At 38.8% G+C, this 23,630-nt stretch overlaps 1 protein-coding gene across 2 annotated transcripts in view; it reads left to right on the top strand.

The window, feature by feature from the left end:
* Positions 1 to 23,593, top strand: part of LOC127811724 (peroxisome biogenesis protein 5) — a 45,018-nt gene extending 21,425 nt beyond the window's left edge. For both annotated transcript variants that reach the window (XM_052351870.1, XM_052351871.1), the window contains 8 exons: positions 191 to 381; positions 17,835 to 18,075; positions 19,784 to 19,868; positions 20,091 to 20,200; positions 20,338 to 20,562; positions 21,964 to 22,029; positions 22,925 to 23,019; positions 23,107 to 23,593. In XM_052351870.1, the coding sequence (XP_052207830.1) occupies positions 191 to 381; positions 17,835 to 18,075; positions 19,784 to 19,868; positions 20,091 to 20,200; positions 20,338 to 20,562; positions 21,964 to 22,029; positions 22,925 to 23,019; positions 23,107 to 23,185 (1,092 nt within the window). In that variant the 3' untranslated portion in view covers positions 23,186 to 23,593. The remainder of the gene's footprint in view (positions 1 to 190; positions 382 to 17,834; positions 18,076 to 19,783; positions 19,869 to 20,090; positions 20,201 to 20,337; positions 20,563 to 21,963; positions 22,030 to 22,924; positions 23,020 to 23,106) is intronic.
* The last annotated feature ends 37 nt before the right edge of the window (positions 23,594 to 23,630 follow it).

Consider the following 23,630-nt stretch of genomic DNA (forward strand, 5'->3'; position numbering starts at 1 on the left):
GGTTAATATATGTCATGAGCTGTAACTGGAAGTCTATATGTATATTAATTCTCATAGCTTCTGTTCCATGATTTATAGTTAGTGAGGTTGCTTTACTTAAGTTCCTTCTTTCCTCTGATATTCTTCATTATTATGGTAAGCTGTGCCTCCAGTCAAATATGTGCAGCCTAAAATGCTTTACTGTTTTCAGATTTCTCATGGACCAGATAGATGGGCCAATGAGTTTGCTAGGGAGCGCGAACAACGTGGATCAGTTGATGACCAGTGGGTCAATGAATTTTCGAAGTTGAATGTTCAGGACTGGGCAGAAGAATTTGGCAATCAGGTTGGTGAAGGGGCATTAGGGGAGAGTTCTGATGACTGGACTCATGCATATGATGAGTAAGTGTTATTGATTTAGTGCTCTTATTCATTTAAACTAGATTGACTATGTTCTATTTGAAATTTGGTATCATCTTGAAACAGTAGAAAAATTGTGAGACTTCATCTAATTTATTCTCCTCAAAATGGTAAGAATCATGTCTGCTGACTGGCTCTCCCCCCCCCCCCCCCCCAAAAAAAAAAAAAAAAAAAAAAAGCTTCTAACTTCAGTAGCTAATAAGCATGGACAAGGATGTGGAAATGGATACTTGTAATGATACTGTTATTAGGAGAAAATGAGGGCATAGATGATTGCGATATGAACAAAATTATGCTTTTATGGGCGTGCCTCTGTCAACAAGCCACATAAAAAAATAACAATAGTTTAATTCAATTCATGAATTTAAAATGGGTTTTTCTATTGTTCTCCTAGGACGCAGGATAGGAAAACCCATTTAAAATACCATTAAACATTAAAACTTACCCTATTTTGTCAATTATGTGCCATTACACCATAAATGTAAGACCATTTTAGATTCAGTGGTCAATAAATTAATTATCTACAAAAAGGTATATCAGAAGCCAGAAGAGAACAAAAAAAAAACCCAGCAAAGTCCAATGCCCACAAGATGCTTATACGCAACAAAAGTAGAGATTACTCAACTTTCAAGCAGACAAACTTTTACCAAGTCATCCTGTTTGAACATTCATGTGGTGCATGATGTGTGTCCAACATGTATTTTGATGTACAATTGTGTTATCACCACTAGATGGGCCACATGGTTTCTGTTTAGTGCTTGATACATATTTTGTCCAAGGAGGAATGCATGCACGATACATATTGGTACCGGTACATTGAAAATGTCCATATTTGTGGCTGGGCATGCATGATAAAACAATGGATGTACCATAGTGTGAGTCGCACAGAGGCACAATGCCATGCTTGAGGTGCTGCCTAGGTGCACAAGGTGCGTGCCTCATGCAAGGTGCATGAGGCATGTCTTGTACATATGTGTATTAAAACCCTATCTCTTGTCCATTTGTCATCTTAAATCTTATTTCTTCTTGATTTGGTTGCATATTCTTGTATACTAGTGAGAGGTGAACATAGCGATGTAAGCCGGAGGTTTACTAGATCTCCCACTCGCTGTCGGGATACTTTGTCAGTGATGTTCCCTTGCTGAGAACTATTCTCGTCTGTGTTCTGCTTCACTTTTCTTTCTTTCTTCTAATTTCTTATGCAATTTAGAAAAAAACTAATTCTTTGCTAGAATTGTTTTCTACTGTGTTCTACTTGAATTTTTTCTTTCTTTCTTCTAATTTCTTTCTATGAAACAAATGTTCTCACTGTGTGCTCTATTATTTTTTTTATCTCTTCTAATTTGTTTGCAATTTAAAAGAAACTAATTGTTTTTTCTGTTAACTGTTTTTGCTGCGTGTTCAGTTGTATTTTTTTTACTTTTCTTCTAATTACAAAAGAAATTAGAAGAAACTAAGAAAGTAATTTTTTTTTTCCTGTAATTGTTTTTTGCATTGTGTTATGTTATAATTCTTTCTTTACTCTAATCACTTTTGCAGTTAAGAAACTAATTGCAAAAGAAATTAATTATTTTTCTGCAATAATATTTGTTGTTATTATAGGGTTGGTCATTCATTTGTCATTTATTATTTTTTGAGTTTGCATCTACCTTCTTATAGGTATATATTGAAAACTGTAGGAAATCAGAATAATTCTTCCTTAATCCATTGAATGTACACTGGAATCCTCTTATAGAGGAAAATATTACAACATATGGAAACTATCTATAAGGAAACAATTCAAAAACAAGGAAGGAAATACACATTAAGGTACATATGGACAGAATTAAGAAGTTTCCTAAATGTTATTTAGAAACCATTCCTTAATTTAGGATTGGGAAATTTTGCTAGTATCCTCGTGAATTGACACTCCCCCTCAAGCAACCATTCCCTGCTTGCTTATTAAAATATTAAATCTTTTCCCAGCTGGCCCTTTAGTTTACACATCTGCCACTTGATTTTCAGATGATACATTTGGAATTCAAATTAAACCAGCATCCAATTTTTCCTTGATGAAGTGTCGATCAATCTCTATATGTTTAGTCCTGTCATGCTGCACAGGATTATGAGCAATGTTAATAACTGATTGATTATCACAAAATAGGTTAATAGTACCTTCAACCTTGATCTTCAAGTCTTCTAAGGTAATCCAAAGCCACAAAAGCTCACACAATCCAAGGGCCATTGCCTTAAATTCTGTCTCTGTACTAGATCTTACCACAACACTTTGCTTTTTACACCTCCAAGACACAAGATTCCCTCCCCCCCCCTCAAAAAAAAAAAAAAAAACCACACACACACACAATATCTTGTGGTGGATCTCCTATCAATTATGGAGCCGCCATAATCTGCATCAGTGAATTCTCTCACATTCAATTCAGTTCCAGCCTTAAACAAAATACCTTTACCTAGTGTTACCTTTAGATAGTTCAGGATTTTCCTTATAGCTTGCATGTATTCTTCAATTGAGCAATGCATGAACCTACTTACTAAGATAACAACAAAAGCAATATCAGGCCTAGTGTGTGAGAGGGAGGTATATTAGTCTACCAATAAATCTTTGGAACCTCCCTCTGTCTATCATTTTCCCCTCTAAATTCTCTTGTAATATGAGATTAGGATCCATAGGTATGCTAGACCCTTTTCCTCCTATCATTCCTATTTCAGCTAGAAGGTCAAGAATGTTGTGCTGTGATAGAAAGATTCCAGCCTTTGAGTAAGCCATCTCTATTCCTAGAAAATATTTAAGCACCCCAAGGTCTTTGATCTCGAATTCTTTTGCTAATTTCCCTTTTAGAATTTGTTGTTCTTGCATATCACTTCCAGGTACAATTATATTATCAACATACACTAAAGAGTGCAGTAACTTTTCCACCTGAATGTTTGAAGAAGAGTGTGTGATCACTCCTACTTTGGGCGTATCCCATAGACTTTATTGCCTTAGAAAACCTGTCAAACCATGCCTCGGGAGACTGTTTAAACCCATATAAGGCCTTTTTAAGCTTGCACACTGTACTTGTGTCCCTTTCCTGAAACCCAAGGGACACTTCCATGCACACCTCCTCTTCTAAATCCCTATGTAAGAAAGCATTCTTTACATCTAATTGCTGCATTTTCCACCCTTGGCTGCTAGGGATATAAGAATTCTTATTGTTGTCATCTTTGCCACTGATGTAAATGTCTCAAGGTAATCTATGCTATAGGAGTGAGTATAGCCCTTGGCCACCAACCTGGATTTGTACCTCTCCAATGTGCCATCAACTTTATACTTCAAATTAAATATCCACCTGCAGCCAACTAGAGTAACTCTCTTAGGTCTATGCACCAACTCCCATGTCTGATTTTTATTTAAGGCATTCATTTCCTCTTGCATGGCTTGCTTCCAATTTTGGTCTTTTAGGGCCTCTTCTACTGACTTGGGAAGACCAATAGTGTCCAATGAGGTCAGGAAGCTTTTGTGTTTTTGAGAGAGACGATGATAGGATAGGTAATCGGTTAAAGGATGCAAAGTACAACTTCTAACCTCTTTTTTCACAACAATTGGTAGGTCTAGATTGTTAGAAACAGGGCTAGAAAAAGATGAATTTGATGATTGTGCAATTTCAATCCCTGTGTAATGCTAGTGGGGGCTGAGATTCCATAATAGGCTGCCTCTTTTTGAACACAGAAGGATAACCCTTAAACCTAAATAGAGATGGAGGCCTTTGGATTGCTTGCTTAGTACATTCCGTAGAGGGGTAGGAATAGGAGCTGGAAAAGTAGGGACAAGAGAAGAAGAATCAGCAGGAGAAGAAGCTGTAGAACCAGAGCCATGTAAAATATGCTTCCTGGGAGATGGTGTTAGGTCTGGAAAAGCATCAAAGGAGTTTTAGTCCTCATTTCCTCAAGGCTCCCCCTGAGGACCAAGGTATTGAGAGTCAAAGAAGGACTTAGATTCAAGAAAAGAGACTTTTTTGGAGACAAAAAACTTCCTAGTTGGTGGGTGATAGCACCTGTAACCCTTTTGGGTTGCAAAATAACCTAGGAAAATACACCTAAGAGCACGGGGATCAAGTTTGTCTTGATGAATTTTGGGAACGTGTACAAAGCACACACAACCAAACACACAGAGAAGAAGAGGAGAATGCAAACAAAAATCGGGAAAAAATGAGGATAGGCATCGAAATGGGCTGCAGTGATTGAGTACTTTAGAGGGGACTCGGTTGATGACATAGGCCGTAGTTAAAATGGCTTCACACCAATAGGTTTTAGGGACATGATTTTGATGAAGAAAGGTTTTAGTCACATTAATAAGATGTCTCATCTTCCTCTCAACCACTCCATTTTGTTGTGGAGTGTCTATGCAAGAAGACTCATGAACCATGCTCTCTTGTTGGAAAAATTGATTCAACTGATTATTAAAATAATCTTTGGCATTATTTGTTCTGAATTTTTGTATAGATGTACCAAATTGAGTTGAAACCATTTTGCAAAAATAAGGCAAGATAGTACTAATGATTGCCTTCTCTTTTAATAGAAATACCTAACACATGCGAGTACAATCATCAATAAAAGACACAAACCACCAAGCTCTAGGACAATTGAGAATTTTGGATGGTCACCAAACATTTGAATGAACCAAGGAAAAAGGTTTAGATGATAATTTATTGCTGATAGGATAGGATAGGACACTCTTATGGTGTTTAGACATCACACACACCACATTGAAACATCCTAGGATCTAAAGATATAAACAAACGAGAAAACATAGTTTTTAATAAAGGAAAAGGAGGATGACCTAGCCTATAATTCTGAAGCCAAATGGTGGTAGAGGCTGAAATTGACTGAGATGAGCAAACAATTGCAGGCTGCTTCTCCTTAGGATGGTTTGCCTTGTGTAGGATGTACAATCCATTGTGCTCATCAGTCACACCAATCATCTTCCCCGTGGTCATGTCCTGAAATTCATACATATGAGGATAGAATATCGCACGGCAATTTAATTCCTTGGTTAGTTGATGAATAGATATAAGATTAGTGGCCAAATGTGGGACATGAAGGACTTGTTTGGCCGATAACAAGTGGCTGAAAGTACCTGTGCCTTGGCCAGTAATGGGAATAGTGGTTCCATTAGCAATAACAATCTGTTTAGGGTTTACAAGAGGCTAATAAGTATAAAAAAAAGTCAAGTGAGGGGTCATGTGATCAGTAGCTCCTGAGTCAAGAACCCAATCGATACTCCTAGCAGTTTTAAAGGCAGAAAAACACTTAGAATGTATGCTTTTACCTTGCTGGGCAAGAGAGGAGTCTCCATCTTGGATTGTCCTTAGGAAGTTTTTGAGTTTGATCATCTCCTCTGCATTCAATTGTGTAAAATCAGATCCAAGAGATTCAGTTTTACCTGCAGATTTAGCTTCTCCTTGGTCTTTGCTATATAAATAGGCTTGGGTCTTGGGCGACAGATCCTTAAATCTACCCATCTTGCTCAACACTGCTTCTTTGCCATGAAGTTTGAAGCAGTTATCCCTAGTATGCCTGGGCTTTTTGCAGTAAGTGCACCATAAGCCTTCACACCCTAAATTTTTCATTGAATTTTCTATCCTTCCTGCCCTAAATCGTGTCCCTTCTCTATTGCTGGACACCATGGCCAGGATATCTACACTGTGATCTCCTAGGATGACTCCCCTCCTATTTTCCTCACTTCAAACAATGGAAATAAACCTCATTAAGAGTAGGTAGTTTTTCCCTACCAAGTACTTGGATCCTTATTTGATCATACTCCAGATTGAGCCTTGCTAGAAACTCTATTATCTTGTCTCTTTCCTAAATTTGGTTAAGGGTGGCAGCATCCTTGCTACACTCCATTTTGATATCTTGATAGTGATCTAATTCTAGCCACAATCCCTTCATCTTATTGAAATATTCAGTTATAGGGATGCCCCTTATCTTGTCCCACTAATCTTAGTCTTAATCTAAAAAATTACCGAGGCATCTTGGATCTTGGAATAGGTCTGCCTCATAGTCTCCCAAATATCCCTAGCTGAGGTAAAAAAACATAAAGTTTTTACTTACCTTCGGCTGCATGGCGCTCCGAAGCCATGACATGATTGATGAATCTTCAGTTTACCATGCTGAGAAGGTGGGATCTGAATCTGTTGGAGGGGTTCCAGTCAAGTGGCCTAGCTTCCCTCGACCTTTGAGGAATGTTCTCACAAGTTGGGACCCTTGATTCAGGATACGAAAAAAATTTGGAATGGTAAAAGTACAAGTATTATTTGGTTCAATATATTTTAAATACGGTAAAAAATTCGGTAAAACATTCGTCGTACGGAAAAAATTCAGAATCGAATTAATTCGTGTTTAATACGTTTCAATTGAATAAATTCGGCAATAAAAATTCAGCATATTATATATAGGTAAGGTTTCAAATATATATTTTAATTTACATATAAAATATATTTTACAAGTATAATGTTATAAATATATTATTTTATAATTAAATAATAATATATATATACACATTACATATATATATATATATAATAATTAACATCTTGCTTCAAAAAATACCCTCATTCTCCCTAAGATACCCTCACCTTCTCCAAAAGAACTCTTTTCCTCTCTCATTCCTCTTTCTCCCTTCCTTTGTCGCGGCCCTTGTCTACCTTTACTGCCTTCACTCTTCTTCTCCATGTCCTCCTCCTCCACTCCTACTTCCTTTATCTATCTTCTAACACCTCCTTACTCCTTATAGCAAAATAGACAACAAGAGTAGTGAGCTAGTGACTCTAGCAACTCTTCCTCTCTCCCATTCTCTTGTCGCGCAGCCTGCACCGTGCCCGCCTCTTACTATTCTTCTCCAGTCCAGCAACCGCCACCTCGCCTCTGGCCACCGGCTCTCTCGCCGCCTCGCCGACCACCGCTACATCTTCCTTCTCCCTCTCTTGTCGCCGTCCCGACTCAGATCTCGCCGCTACCATTAGTTGCACCTCCATGAATTTTTTAGCTAAATTTTTAAAAAATTCAGTTAAAACCCGTTTTATACTTTTTAGTGTAATAATTCGCATATTAATCTGAATATTTGAAAAATATGTAAGTATAATACTTTTAATAAAAATACGGAATAATTCGCGTATTCTACACAAATAACTAGGCGAATTGCTAACAAGGGCTGGGACCATTGCAGGAAGTTTCTTCCATCTAGCTAATAGGATGGATGCATGTCGGGCAAATCACTTAACTCCTATTGACTGTTGATCACTTGGATAGGATTCAACAGAGGTCATAGTCGGAGTGGCTTTAGATATCTCGGGCATGCTTTAAGTAACAGGAATTTAGTAGAACTCTTGATCGGATCTGAAGAAAGGAAGGGGCTGAACATGGGAAAAATCGGAGACCGGGAAGGAATTCCACGGCCGATAAGCAATGAAGGGTGCATAGCTCTGGAAAAGCAGCAATGAAGGCTATATTAGGGTTCTAGAATAAACAGATCTGAAACCCTAGAGGTGGCGGCACAAAGAAGTGCAATGAAGGTACTATTAGGGTTTTGGAAATATTGGCAGTGGAAGGGAATGTTCTAATATCATATAGGAAATCAGAATAATTCTTCCTTAATCCATTGAATATACACAGGAATCCTCTTACAGAGGAAAAGATTACAACATATGGAAACTATTTATAAGGAAATAATTCAAAAACATAGAAGGGAATACACATTAAGGTACTGTCATGAACCTAGGGTTTAACCTAGGATCAGTTTAGGAATCAGATGAATCTAAGGCCAAGAACAGAAGGGAATTAGAGGGGAATTTGGAAGAATGAGGGAGAGATTAGAAGAAGTGTTAGGGGGGTTAGAAGAATAGAAGGGAAAGAGATGAAGATCAAGAAAGAAAGGGGAGAGAATTCGGGAAGGAGAAAACAGATTCAATTATTTAATTTATGGATAAAAAAACAAACCCATTACAACAATCTTATATAGGCATATTTGCCTTCTAACAGCCTAGCACATGCTCCCATGTGCTTCTAACCATTTGCTAAAATATCTCTAACAAACTATTATACTCTATTACAATAATATCCCTTTATTTCTCATAGGGTCATGACAATTGCTCCCTCCTTGAGAGAGTTCTTGTCCCCAAGAACTTGCAACAAGTAGCCATGGCTCTTCATGCAATTTCAACCTTCTCTATCTAATTCATCCTTTTTTCCTTCTTCCTCCTTCTAGGTCTCTTCTTCTTCATTTTTAGGTTCTCAATTGAAACAAAAATGATAATCATTGCAGACAAGGCTGCATCTTCCTCCAAAGAGTAACATACTATTTCCCTTGGGTTTGCAATAGCTACCAAATTAAGGTTGCTAGTACCCATAGTCTGGGGATCCAATATAATGCCAAAACCTTCAATGTCTCCACATCAAATGCCTTCAATGAATTTAGTCACTCCTTGTCGCAGGTAATAGTTGAAATCTGCAACCCTACAGCTTTCAAATGTCGATCATTCCAAAACTCTAACCGACCAGCTACCACATATGTTCCCTTCTTCTCATCATCTTCAAAATTGGCAGCAACATAGTGGCATCGTTTAGGATCAGCAAGTCTTCCTTCTGCTGGTGTTGTCTTCCTCTTATCATTTGATAAAGAACCCTCCAAGTTATCTAATCCTTTAGTCCATGCATTAGATGCCAAGGGTAACAAGTTGGCCTTGGTTTCGTTGGTCACTTGATCAAATACTTCCCAGCTTTCCGCTTGTAACCTTTTGGTAATTGCCCTTTGATGTATTAATTCTTCTTCTATTTTGTCAATCTTAATCAGATAATTTTTTTCCAATTACAAAAACTCCTGGCTGCCTTCTATTATCTTTGTCATCCAGGTAGCTGCATCATTCAACTCTAGTTTTGGCCATCCATGAGTATCATTTGGAACATCCTCATTGGGAACTTCATTTCCAAAGGAATCAATGTGTTCCTTTAATTCTCCTTTTACATCTGTTGTCCTATCCACCTGATTGTTACTGATTCTCTTTGGATAATGCCAGTTATCCTTCTTGTCATTGTTGCTGAAATCAAAATGCTTCTTTTTCTGCTGAAAATCTAAAGTAAGCAATGAATCGCTCTTCCATAATCTTGACTTCTCCTTCGGTTGCTCCATTTTTAGGAAGTCTTCTATTAAAATTTTCATGATAATCCTCAAAGAATTCTGCTGGGAAGCTGTAATGATATTTTTTAGTAAGTATCATTGCAAACTCCTGCAATTGTTCATGTAGCATTTGGCCGAATTCCTTATGTTTCCTGTTGTTCCCAGTTGAAAATACAGCCTTCTTTTGCTGCCCTTGAGACTCCATTTGTCTCATGCATGAACTGCTCCCCATGGTCGACTTCTCACCAACAGAACACTTACTAGTAGCCTAGAATATGATTGTAATTATCGCCTGAAATTACTGCTCCGTTATGATCTACCTTAATGAAGTCGGATCGGAATTACCGCAAATGAGCGCTGGAATTCACAGCCACGAATCACCCATCCAAATTCACCTTCAACAATCCACTCGTAGCTGCTCCGAGCTTTGCTAGAATCAATTACCGAAATTGCTGGGATTCTTAGCCGAGATCCAAGACCTATTCCACCACCTTCAGAGCCACCAAGAACAGGTTAGAGGACTCGCCTGACTTACTTCACCTCCCAACGACAAACAAGAATTGCCAAACTTCCACCGAACCAGCTTTGATCACCCACGAAGCCAATCGACCTGTGCAACTGTGGGTTCTCTATTGCTGAATCGCTCTTGGGAGCCGCCGAGAATCATCGGCTCTGAATCTTCAACCAAGATTGCTTAATCTTAGACAATTGTGATCGCTTTGGGTCTGCCCGCCTCGCCTCGGACTTGGTCCACTTCATGCCTGTCACTTTTGACCAGCTTCGCCCTCAATTCCGACCCAAAATCGTCGGAAATTTGTTTGGATGTTAAACGCAACTAACACCCAAGAGTGTTGGAATTCAATTGCAACTGGTCACTATGGATCGACATCCTCTAGATCGGGTCGTGATCACTGGTCGCGCTTGTTTATCAACGCCGAGGCCAAGTGAAGTTGTCAAAACTCTAGAAGTTGGGTGGAATCTCTTGAGTCACTACTCAATCGGTTTCACACCAAGTCGTTAGATTCCACCAATGCAAACTCGCTGCTGAGTTCGCACGAGCTACTGTTACTATTTGCAGGAATCACTGCCAAGGAGTGTTGGCTTGGCGACGCCTCCGTGAGTTGCCTCCTTGGACTCGTTAAGTTTCGAGAATGGCTTGCTCTATTTTGATCTATCATTCCTTCTTCAAGTGGATCCAAAATTTACACCAAGAGCAGTCGAAAATTTACAGCTGAGGAACGATTGCTCTGTTGAATTCGCCGTTGGAACCGTCTGATATATCTCCTAAGAGTACGACCTACCTTCCTGTTGAGAACTAAACGAACTTACAGAAGACACAACCAAGGATGACTGCTCTGATACCAATTTGTCATGAATCTAGGGTTTAACCTTGGATCAATTTAGGAATTGAATGAATCTAAGGCCAAGAACAAAAGGGAATTAGAGGGGAATTTGGAAGAATGAGGGAGAGATTAGAAGAAGTGTTAGGGGGATTAGAAGAATAGAAGGGAAAGAGATGAAGATCAAGAAAGAAAGGGGAGAGAATTCAGGAAGGAGAAAACAAATTCAATTCTTTATTTCTGGATAAAGAAACAAACCCATTACAACAGCCTTATATAGGCATATTTGCCTTCTAACAGCCTAGCACATGCTCCCATGTGCTTCTAACCACTTGCTAAAATATCCCTAACAAACTATTATACCCTATTACAATAATACCCCTTTATTGTTCATAGGGTCATGACAGGTACATATGGACAGAATTAGGAAGTTTCCTAAATGTGATTTAGAAACCATTCCTTAATTTAGGATTGGGAAATCTGCTAGTATCCTTGTGAATTGACAAAAACAATAGTGTATTAAGTATTTTGAAAGCATTTTGAATAAATGTGTGCCTTATGTGCCTAAGCTAGCACTTTCCCTGGCCCATCATGCCTAGGCCCCAAGCATTAATTTGGGCCTTTGACAACTATGGGGTGTACAATAGAGGATTTAGTTCTTTTTCATTTATTAGCCTAAAATATTCTTGAAGTTCATTAGTGTTACGCTAACTAATTGTTAGTAGAGATAACAGTAGAATTGCACTATTAGAATGTAAATAAATCGTTGTGCTTAGTTGGGGAAAATGTCCCAGCATGCAAGATCGCGTGAAGTGTAACCAACGCACGCAAAAGCCACTTGTAAGTGCACATGACCACTTGTTCATGCACATGGGCGAGGCCCAACGGATTTTGGCGCCCAATTGAGCTTGATCAGTATATAAACTGATCAGGGGCGCCTTATTGAGCATGTTGAATGAAATCAGGAAATCAGTTTCCTTCTCAATTCATTTCTCTCCTAAATTTCCTCCTTATTTTCCCTCCAATTTCTCTCAAGTCTTCTCTCTCTTTCCCTCTCGCTATTCTCGAATTAGCTTGTCAGATCCAGAATCTGACGAATTGGTATCAGAGCAAGCTCCGGGCCAAATTGTTTGAAGGCGATTAGATCAATGGTGGATGGTACTAAGATGCGTCAGATAGAGATGCAACTTCAACAGGTAACAACGACAGTATCAGAGATGCAAGGAAGAGTTGAAACAGTGGAAGAAAGGATAGGATCGGCGGTGGATAGGAAGCTGGAAGCTCTAGCCGATCGACTCAGGGGGATATGCGCTTGCAAATCCGAGAGGAATTGCAAGAAGTTCGAGATCAAGGGAATTTGTTGTGAGATCAGCTGCAACAATTTATGTTGATGTTCGCAAATCAACCACAAGTAAGGATCTCCTTTAATTTTCCACCTAGAGAACGGACAGAACCAATTATACAAGGAATTGGTATGCCACACCGACATGCGGGAATTATCGAATCGGAAGAAGAGCCAACTGTAGGTGATGAACCGGTAGTAGACCGGAGGCGGGGATTTCCAATTCCTAAACTGGAACTCCCAACTTTCGAAGGTACTAAACTGCGATGGTGGTTGAGAAGGTGTGAGAAGTTGTTCGAGATTCACCAAGTACCAGAGAATCAGAGGGTGGCCTTGGCAGTAGCATATCTTCACGATGAAGGAGATGTGTGGTTTCAAGGATGGTCCAGGGTAAGAGCGAACTATAATTGGGAGGACTTCACCAAAGGCCTCAACGAAAGATTCGGAGAACGGGGACGGTTGGATATAGTACAAGAATTTAATCGCTTGAGACATGAAGGCTCAGTGATGGACTATCAAGCGAAGTTTGAAGAACTCAAGTTGTTGATGCTCAATCGAAATCTCGGCCTCACTGAAGATTATTTTGTATCCAGCTTTATAGGAGGACTTAATGAGGAGCTTCGATCAGCAACACAAGTTCTTAGGCCCAGGACGGTTCTGGAGGCAACGGAGGGGGCTTACCTACAGGAAATGACGTTTGACGCGTTGCTGAGGAAACAAAAGGGACAAATAAGAGGAGCCCAAGGAGGAATGGTATATCAGGGTGGTAGACCACTAGGAAGAGAGGCAATGAGGACGGGTCCTACTACCAGGTATCCCGCATTACCTGCACCCCTTCTAAATACGTTGAGCAAAGACAAGCTGTTGGAGCAAAGGAGGATAGCAGGACTGTGTTTTAGGTGTGGAGAAAAATACACACCAGGGCATCAGTGTAGGAAACAACTGTTGTTGTTGGACGGTGAAGAGGAAGGGGACGAAATAGAAGAGTTGGCAGCAATAGAAGAAGAAGAAGGGGCGAGGGCAGTGGCACCATATCATTACACGCTATTAAAGGAGTGGCTAATAGCAAAGTTATTAAGGTGGAGGGGAAGGTGCACGATAGTTCTCTCATGGTGTTAATCGACAATGGGAGTACCCACAGTTTCATTGATGAAACGACGGCTAAAAGGATGGGGTGGTCGACAATGAGGACATAGCCATTATCAGTCACGGTAGCCAATGGAGATGCAAGGGGAGGAATTCCAGGCTGATCTTAGACTACTCAAATTGGGGGGCTGCCATATTGTGTTGGGGGTAGACTGGATGCGGGAAGTGAGTCCCATTAGTTTTGATTTTAATAACATGGAAGTAATGTTGGATAAAAAGGGGAAGAGAGTGGTTCTGCAAGGCCACATGGAGGTAGGAGCATGCAAGCTGATAAGGGGCAAGAAGTTACAACGAATGTTCAAAAAGAAGTGGGCACAGGTGGCTCATCTATTTTCCATTGAGGCCAGCGATCAGCGAGGGGAGCAATTTCAGACAGTAAGCTCAAAGTCTTCGCAACAGGTACTTGAACTGACCCTTTTAGATTCGTTGCTGAATGAATATCAAGATCTCTTCGTAGAACCTAAGACTTTACCTCCTAAACGTTCTTTGGACCATACTGTACCTCTCATATCCCAAGCCAAACCTGTCAACATCAGATCTTATCGGTATCCACCTAAACTCAAATCCGAAATTGAGAAAATGGTCAGGGAAATGTTAGATCAATCTTGTTCGCCCAAGCCACAGCCCTTTCGCTTCCCCTGTTTTATTAGTAAAAAAGAAAGATGGAACTTGGCGTTTTTGTGTTGATTATAGACAGCTTAATGCCATAACTATTAAGGACAAGTTTCCCATTCCCATCATTGATGATCTACTTGATGAACTCAAACATGCAACCATATTTACTAAGCTAGACTTAAGGGCTGGATACCACCAAATTAGAGTCCATCTGATGACACTTTCAAGACAGCCTTTCGGACACATCATGCGCATTTTGAGTTTACCGTAATGCCATTTGGCCTCACAAATGCCCCAGCTACATTCCAAGCTCTTATGAACTAGATTTTTGAACCCTACCTTAGAAAATTTGTGCTGATTTTTTTTTATGACATACTAATCTACAGCCCCTCTTTTGACCAACACCTTACCCACCTTAGGGCTACATTTGAGATCTTGGAATTCAATCAGCTATGTATCAAGCGGTCGAAATGTGCCTTTGCACAGTCCCAAGTCAAGTATCTTGGACACATTATATCAGGAGCAGGTGTGGGAACTGATTCGAAGAAGATTGAAGCCGTTATGGCTTGGCCCAAACCTGCAAACATACGCTCCTTAAGGGGTTTTTTGGGGTTTACTGGTTACTATCGGAAATTTGTGAGGAACCATGGCTCCATAAGTAAATCTTTGACAGAAATGTTAAAGAAAAATGGATTCCAATGGAACACTAAGGTAGAAGAGGCCTTTGAGCAGTTAAAAGGAGCTCTGAGCAGCGTGCCTATATTAGGGCTGCCTGATTTTGATAAGCCCTTTACATTAGAAACAGATGCAAGCAACACTGGCATAGGAGCGGTATTGACTCAAGATGGAAGACTCCTGGCTTTTCTCAGCCAAGCCTTAGCCCTAAGACATCAGGGCCTTAGTATCTATGAGAAAGAGCTGATGACAGTGCTAATGGTAGTAGAGAGGTGGCGCCACTACTTGAAAGGAGGAAAGTTTATAATCAAAACAGATCATGAGAGTTTGAAATACATTTTACAACAAAGGTTACACAACCAATTACAGAAAAAAGGTATGTTTAAACTCATGGGCTTAGACTATGTGATCTAATACAGGAAGGGAAAAGAAAATGTTGCAGTAGATGCATTATCCTGCTGTCATGAAGAAGGGATGGCCGCAACTATATCTACAGCGGTTCCCGATTGGTTCCAAGAAATTACTTATAGCTACCATGAGGACGGATGGACCAAGGATCTCCTTGAGTAGCTAACTATGAACACTACCAGCAAACTAGGGTACTCACTTACCAACGGAGTGATAAGATACAAAGGCAGGATAGTGATCGGTGATTGTAAGGAACTGAAGGACAAGATAATTCATGCGTTGCATGGATCCCCCATCGGAGGACACTCGGGTATCCAAAACACATACCACAAAGTCAGACAGTTATTTTTCTGGCCGCAACTAAGGAAGTATGTGGGGGAATATGTCTTGAATTGTGAGGTTTGTAGACGATGCAAGCATGAAATAGTGGCCCATCCCGGCTTGCTTCAACCTTTAGAAGTTCTAGATTGCGCTTGGACTAATGTTACTATGGATTTTATTGAAGGCCTACCAAAATCGGAAGGGAAGGATTGTATCTTAGTAGTTGTAGACAGATTCACAAAATTTAGCCATTTCATCGGCCTAACCCATCCGTTCTTAGCTCAGGAAATGGCTCGAATCTACTTGGATAATGTGGTAAAGCTACACGGCGTCCCTAGATCAATTGTCTCTGACCAAGACAAAATATTTACCAGCTTGTTTTGGAAAGAGCTTATGAAAGGCCTCGGAACCAAACTCCTAATGTCTACAGCATACCATCTTGAAATGGATGGCCAAACCGAACGCATTAACCAATGCCTGGAAGGTTACCTACGGTGCTTCAGTTTTGTGCAGCCCAAAGGATGGCATAAATGGTTGGCAATGGCACAGTGGTGGTACAACACTAGCTTCAATAGCTCACTTAAGATGACCCCATTCGAGGCCCTTTATGGTTACAAATCGGATTTACTTCCTACCCTAGGAAGTCACACAATAGTAGCCATCGTGGAAGCCTACCTCCAACAGAGACACGAAGTATTAAGAATGGTGAAAGATGAATTGGCCAAGGCAAGTAACCGAATGAAACAACAAGCTGATCAAAAGAGGAGCGAACAAGAATTTGCTGTAGGGGATGAAGTCTACTTGAAGCTCAATCCACACCATTACAAGGCATTGACTAAACAGTCCATTTCAAAGTTGAATCTTAAGTTCTATGGCCCTTTCAAAATTGTAGAGAAAATCAGCGTTGTGGCCTACAAATTGGAACTACCTGTTGAAGCAAGAATACATCCAGTCTTTCATGTATCCTTGCTGAAGAAATCAGTGGGTTGCCAAAGCTCTACCCCGAGCTTACCTCCTATAGTGAGAGAAGTACCTCCAGAGGCAGTTCCCATGGCCATCGTAGACAGACGGGTGACACACCACAATGGCGTTCCTATGATTCAGGTGTTAGTTCAATGGTCTTCCTTGCATTCCGACAATACTTGGGAAAACTTACCAGAACTTCTCTAGCAATTTCCCAATGTGGCAAGCCTACTACATATTTCTTGTGGACAAGAAACATTTTAAGGGGCCGGGATTGTTACGGTAACTAATTGTTAGTAGAGATAATAGTAGAATTGCACTATTAGAATGTAAATAAATCGTTGTGCTTAGCTGGGGAAAATGTCCCAGCATGCAAGATTGCGTGAAGCGTAACCAACGCACGCGGAAGCCACTTGTAAGTGCACATGACCACTTGTTCATGCACATGGGCGAGGCCCAACGGCTTTTGGTGCCCAATTGAGCTTGATCAGTATATAAATTGATCAGGGGCACCTTATTGAGCATGTTGAATGAAATCAGGAAATCAGTTTCCTTCTCAATTCATTTCCCTCCTAAATTTCTTCCTTATTTTCCCTCCAATTTCTCTCAAGTCTTCTCTCTCTTTCCCTCTCGCTATTCTCGAATTAGCTTGTCAGATCCAGAATCTGACAATTAGCTTTCTGTAAGTTCATCATATCCTATTATGAACTTCAGGAGGGGTCTTAAAAGGAAATCTGAACAGTTGAACAATTTATTCTCTTCAAATCACCCACGTTCATATTATGAATAATTTTGCTGCAACCTCATATAAAAGGGAGCATGGTTAGAACCTTTGTCAGTAATGATCTTAAGAAACAGCAATTTTTGGATGCTATTTTCTTTAGGATGAAGACATTCAGTGATCTGAAGAGAGGCAATCACTAGTCCAGTGAGAAACTCTTTGCACGCTGATTATTTATTTATTTGAAAAAGATTTGGAAGAATGGTGGACCCAGTAGTTTAAGACTTTTAAGTAGTAACTATACTAAGTGTAATGCTCTGTATTTTCCCTGTTTACTTGCCCTTCCTGTAGCCAATCCCACCTAACGAATTTAAGAAATTGTTATAGTTTTGTTTGCCCTCCTTGTTTTATTATTTTAAGAAAGTCGAAATGTCTTGTTTCTTGATAAGTGCTACTATCCATCCTCATCATTTTAAGCTTCTGTTGTGCTCTACCTTTCTTCCGCTCTATGTGTTGGAATATAACATTATCTACATGTCTCTTCAATAGACTGTTTCATCTATCCCCAGCCCTACTTTTTTATCTACAGTAACATTTTCCTTTTATTCTTTTCCAACCAAAAAGAATCTTACGAGGTTGAGTTACATGCTTAAGAAGAGATGTTTTAACATGATTTCTTGCTACTACTGCTCTGAAATCTGCTGCAACTATGCTTTTCTTGTTGCTTGAAACATTTGGGTAATCAATGTGTAGGTATTTAAATGAACAAATAGCTGCCAAGCAACAATCAGAAAGGGGGGTATATCAGTTCTCTGACATGAATCCTTATGTTGGTCACACCAATCCATTGAAAGAAGGCCATGAACTGTTCCGGAAGGGGCTTTTGAGTGAAGCTGTACTTGCTCTTGAAGCTGAAGTTCTTAAAAATCCTGACAATGCTGAAGCTTGGAGGTTGCTTGGAATAGCCCATGCAGAGAATGATGACGATGAACAGGTTAAAATATTACTTGCACTTGATTTTCTGTATGTCTTCTTGTATTTATTAGTTTATGCCCTTTTATGCATTGTATTCTAAGGAATAATACTTAACTAAACCTTTCTTTCCAGAAATGAAAGTAAAAATGGTAAAAATGGACATGTGATATTGTTATAAATGTTCCACCAGAAGTTAGAAGAATTTGGACTATCAGCAAATAGAAGAGAACATTCTTCCCTGCAATCACTTCTTGTTTCTGGATTACTGATATTCCAATGCTTGGTTATTGATGATCATGAATTTGGACTGTCAGCAAATATACTGTATCCTTCTCAATTAATTCAAAACAGGACTGAAAGAGTTATGTAGGCCTCCTAGCACCAAACTAACTGTTTGGGTGACATGCCACGGCAAACTTCTATCTCAAGCCTGAGGGAGATAATTTCTTAATTCCCAGTTAATTTATCTTGATGAGTATGCTATTTGCATCATCTTGCTGCTAGAGTTTGTGCTTATTGCACACCTTATCACTTGTAAGTTGTTTAGCTAATAATTATCCTTAAACAATGACCCAGTGCCCCAGTTACCCAAGACCTTATTTGGATAGCCCCAAACTTCCAATTCCAGAGTTTTATTGAATTCTTGTGTTTGGAATGAAAAAAGTATAGGAATCAGCATTCAATTTACCCTCCAACTCAGGAATTAAAATTCTGATCAAAGTTGGTTGGATTTTTTTAAGAAGAATTGGAATTCTTAGGCCCCATTTATTTATTTGTTTTCTTTCCACAAGTACCCTTCCCCATTATATGTATAATATATAGGGTTTTCTTAGCTTCTCCCTCTCCTTTTATTCCACTTGATGTTAATTTCTTATATTATCTTAGACATTGTGAAGAAATACTTATTAAAATTGTATTTTTTGCATTATTTTTATTAACATTTTGTTTTAATTATAACATTTTTAATGATAAAATGTCATCATTATATATGTGATGGCCACGTAATCCTATTTTTAATATCTAACATCTTAATTAAATTTGTTTTACAATACAGGAGTATGTAATTCAATGTTATTTATTCTATAGAGAACATTTGAAAATTAAAATCAATTGTTTAATGTTGTATATTAATTTTTTTTATTGAGTTGTTAAGGGTAATCTGGTCAAACTACTTATTTAATTCCATTTTCATCTTGTTCCAAACATAAGAATTGGAATTCTATTATAATTTTTAAAGTTTTGTTCCAAACAAAATAATTGGAATTCTAATTCTGTTGGAATCATTAAAAATATGGAATTAGAATTCTAATTCTATTGGAATTGGTTCCATGCGGGCTGTTAGTGATCAGAAAATGTGTCCTAATCACAGCTGACATTTTCAGTATTTAGAGCTTCTGGCATGGTTTGATGGTACCTAGATAATCAAGTGCCTCCTGTATATCTAAGGCTTATGTGTAGCCTTATATTTCTTATTGTTTATGCATTCATGGTTTTAATTAGGTTTCAATTATTGAAATAGTTAAGATTTCTAGTGATTATATCTAGATTGTTTACAACTCTGTTGTCTAAAGAAACTTTTAAGAGTGTAACATATATATGGGCTGTAGGAAATATCATCTGTTAAATCAACAGGAGATTCCTCGTGTTGATCTCAACTTTGAAAGTTGGAAACATGTTTACTGGTCTTCAAGTGCTTAATTTGTGCTGTAAAACTGCTCTTGCAACAGGCTATTGCAGCCATGATGCGTGCACAGGAGGTTGAACCAACAAACCTGGAAGTACTTCTTGCTCTTGGCGTGAGTCATACGAATGGTCAGTGATTGCTTACTTATGCCTCAATGCTTTAGTAGCCATAAATCCACTATGTTTCCAGTTGAATTTTATTGGCCATTTCGGGATTTTGTGTTTGGTTGTAAAACTCAAGTTTCCAGGAATTAATATTGTACAAAAAGTGCACAATGTCTTGAGCTGTTGAGTAGACCAAATTAGATGATATCAACCATACGACAAATAATTATATTTTTGAAATTTCAGAGTTAGAACAAGCAGCTGCATTAAAGTACCTTTATGGTTGGCTGCACCACCATCCAAAGTATGGGAATCTCACCCCACCTGAGATGTCTGATTCTCCTTATTTTGCTGATGTATGTATTGTTGCACCGTGCTTCATTACCCTTCTTCTCTCATAGTTGGAATGAAAATCCCCAGCAGTGGATACACAAATCCACTTGCATCTGTTATTCATCTAAGATCATGTTCTTTGATTGTGGATGGCATACAGGTTGCTAGATTATTTGTTGATGCTGCTCAAATGTCACCTGAGGATGCTGATTTACACATAGTACTTGGCGTCTTGTATAACTTATCCAGAGAATATGAAAAAGCCATTGATTCCTTTAAGGCTGCTCTAAAACTCAAGCCACAAGATTACTCTCTATGGAACAAGCTTGGTGCAACACAAGCTAACAGTGTCCAGAGCGCTGATGCAATCCAGGCTTATCAACAGGTACTCCTTATTTGACAAGTACCTGTTAATGGTGCCCTTTTCATTATCATTTAACCATGAAATAAACGTTATGCTATTTACTCTTTTGAAATTCCTCCTTGATAATTATTAATTATATTTCAAGTTTTAGATGTTAATTCTGTTCAAAACTTGTACCTGTTCTTGGGATCTCTGACATATTACCTTAACTTGAAGCTTAAAACTTTATCTCAATACAAATTTCCTTACACCCTCTGTTATGCATGGTGTTTTTAGTTCTTAACTACACTATTTCAACATTTATTAGTTTTGCGTTTCCTCTACTTTTATTTAACCTAATTAAAACTCTCAAACAGACCTATGTATTTATTTCACTACTTTCTTTGGAAGATATATCTCAATGTATGGCTTTTGACAAATGGGCTGTGAAATGATGGAATTCCATGGACATCTACCATATGATGTGAGATAGTTGTACGTATATGTTAGAAAGCCTGAAAGTAAAAGCTTATGTGGCAATACAGTGCTTACTAATTTTGTATATGATGTGAGACAACTATAATTAACAAGGCGGCCATTGAAATAAGCAGTAAACCAGCAATTAGTAAAATAATTTTGCTTGGGTAGGGAAGGACATCGACAACCATAATTGCCAGAGGACACAAGCTGTTTCAGACAAGAAAATATTGGTGAAAGCCTTTTGGTGCTCTATTGATCTTTATTACAATACATTCAGTGTTTGAATTACTAGTGTGTAGGTATGCAAGATGAGAAGAGGAAAGAAGGGAGGGTGTACTGAAGTTTGATGTTTCTCTGAGGAAGATATTGTTCTGTGGTAAAGGGAGGAAGTAAATTGAAATCTCGGGGGATGTTCTTGTATGCCTGCCACTAGGGTGTTGTTTATAAATTCTTGTTGGTCTATAAGTTGATTTGCGTGGGGAAATACTCCAACAGTAGGATGATGCGTGTTTCTCATTTTCTATTGATGCATGTGTGCTGAAACAAATCAGGTTAGTAATAATAGGAAGTCGTCTTTCTCAAAACAAGGGAGGCTTCTTTCTCTGTTTATATGCCGCTCTTGTTCTATCTTGGAGGCGTAACATTCTCCAGCCTTCAACCATTATTAGTCATTCTTCCAGCAAGTTGTATGCCCATCTTTCTGTGGCGACTTTGCACAAGGCCATATGCCATTAATTGCTTCTTTACCTGTAGAAGAATAAGAGCTGTCTGTAGTTGTGATTGCAACTTCTACCCGCTTGGTAGTTTTTCTTTTTTTTCCCTTTTTTGTTGAGTTCCTGCTCTGTAGTTTTTCATTAGTGCAAGTTTAATGACTATGTTTACTCTGCGATCAAGTTCTCATGTTTTTTTTTCCTGGTGTACAACATATTCATGCTATTTATGTTATGATACTGGCTTCTCCAGGCACTAGATTTGAAGCCTAATTATGTTCGTGCATGGGCTAACATGGGTATTAGTTATGCCAATCAGGTACTTTTATGAGCTTTCTTTTCATTCTTTTCATGCTTAATCTGTGTTACTGAATTACTGCAGTGTGTGTTTCCTGTTTTGGTTTCTACCTATTTCAGGGAAGTGAGGTGCTGGTAAATGAGAATTCTTTTTCTTTTTCTTTTTTTTTTGCTGAGCAAGTAAATAAGATTTCAATTGCAAACATTTGCTTAAAGTTTGAGCATTACTGTTGGTGGAATTAAAGAAAACGTGCACAATTAGGTGGAGTTACAGAAAATAAACAGCCAAAAGGGATTCTATTATCATTGACCAGTCATGCGTTTGAACATTTCCTTTTTTCCTCCTTAAGTTTTCCGACTTATGCTTGACATTTAAGTTCAACATCGGGAATTCTCCTTTATGTTTCTTTGTTTGAGTTTTCATTTTCCCCCTCCTAGTGGGATTAAGGCTTGTTATTACTGCCGATGTTTTTTGTTTGCTTTTCATTTTAAGACATGGTATTTGAGAATGAAGAGTTTGCTCATAATCTTATGCACATTCAGATTAAAAATTAAAAACTGAGCACGAACAGGATTTTCCATCCCTTTTCTTATTCAAGTATTTTTTTGGCCGCTGCTGTCAGATTATATCAAATTTAAGTATTATGAAGTATTCTATTTCCTTCCCGAGTAGAAGCTGGTTTTGTCACTTTTCTTTGTCATCTCTTTTAGGGCTATTCAAGCAAATCATCCTAGCTCAATCCTGAGTGAAACCATATTATCGGACTTAAGTATGGCAGAAAAGAGGTTGAATGCCAGGAAAAGAGTCTGGATAATTATCATTTAATTGTGCTTGCTTGGCATTTAAACAAGAAGCTTGTGATACCCGACGGAAAATTATTTTCTTGAACGCATAAACATTGTCCTTTTGCATTTAGGGTATGTACGAGGAGTCCATTCGTTACTACGTCCGAGCTCTTGCAATGAATCCAAAGGCGGATAATGCCTGGCAATATCTGAGAATTTCTTTAAGGTATACCCTCGTGGATGAAATAACTCTTGTTCATGCCTATGCAATCTGTCTCGACTCATACCTATGCTATCTTCTCCCTCTTGGCAGCTGTGCTTCTCGGAATGACATGTTCGAAGCTTGCGACTCTAGGAATCTTGATATCCTCCAGAAAGAGTTCCCTCTTTGATGGGTTTCTGTCCTTTAACCCTTTTGGGGATATTGTCGGATGATGGACTTGGGATTCCACGTCAGAGACGAGGCCCGGGTTTGGAAGCTTCTTTGTTCTAAGTGGTCTGCTGCAGGGAAAAAGCAATCCGGGCTTATTTTTATGATTCAATCTTTAGCGAGTTCTTATTCCCAAGTTCAAAATTTACATTCTTGGTTTCTCCACGTAAAGCGTTCCCAGCCTGATTCATCATGGACATGCTAGTGACTGTACAAATTACCTTGTGGACAATGTTGTTACAGAAAGGAAAAAGAAAGAGGCAGCAATAACAAACTGTTTATAGAGAATATTATGATTCTTTCTTTTTTTTTCTTCACCCCGTGGATCTATCAGTTGAGTTGAAATAATTGGGTTCATGTTGTGGACTTATTTTATCATCTCTCCGTAGTACATTGGCATGCAAGTT

The sequence above is a fragment of the Diospyros lotus genome, chromosome 10, assembly GCF_014633365.1.
Source record: "Diospyros lotus cultivar Yz01 chromosome 10, ASM1463336v1, whole genome shotgun sequence".
Lineage (NCBI taxonomy): Eukaryota > Viridiplantae > Streptophyta > Magnoliopsida > Ericales > Ebenaceae > Diospyros > Diospyros lotus.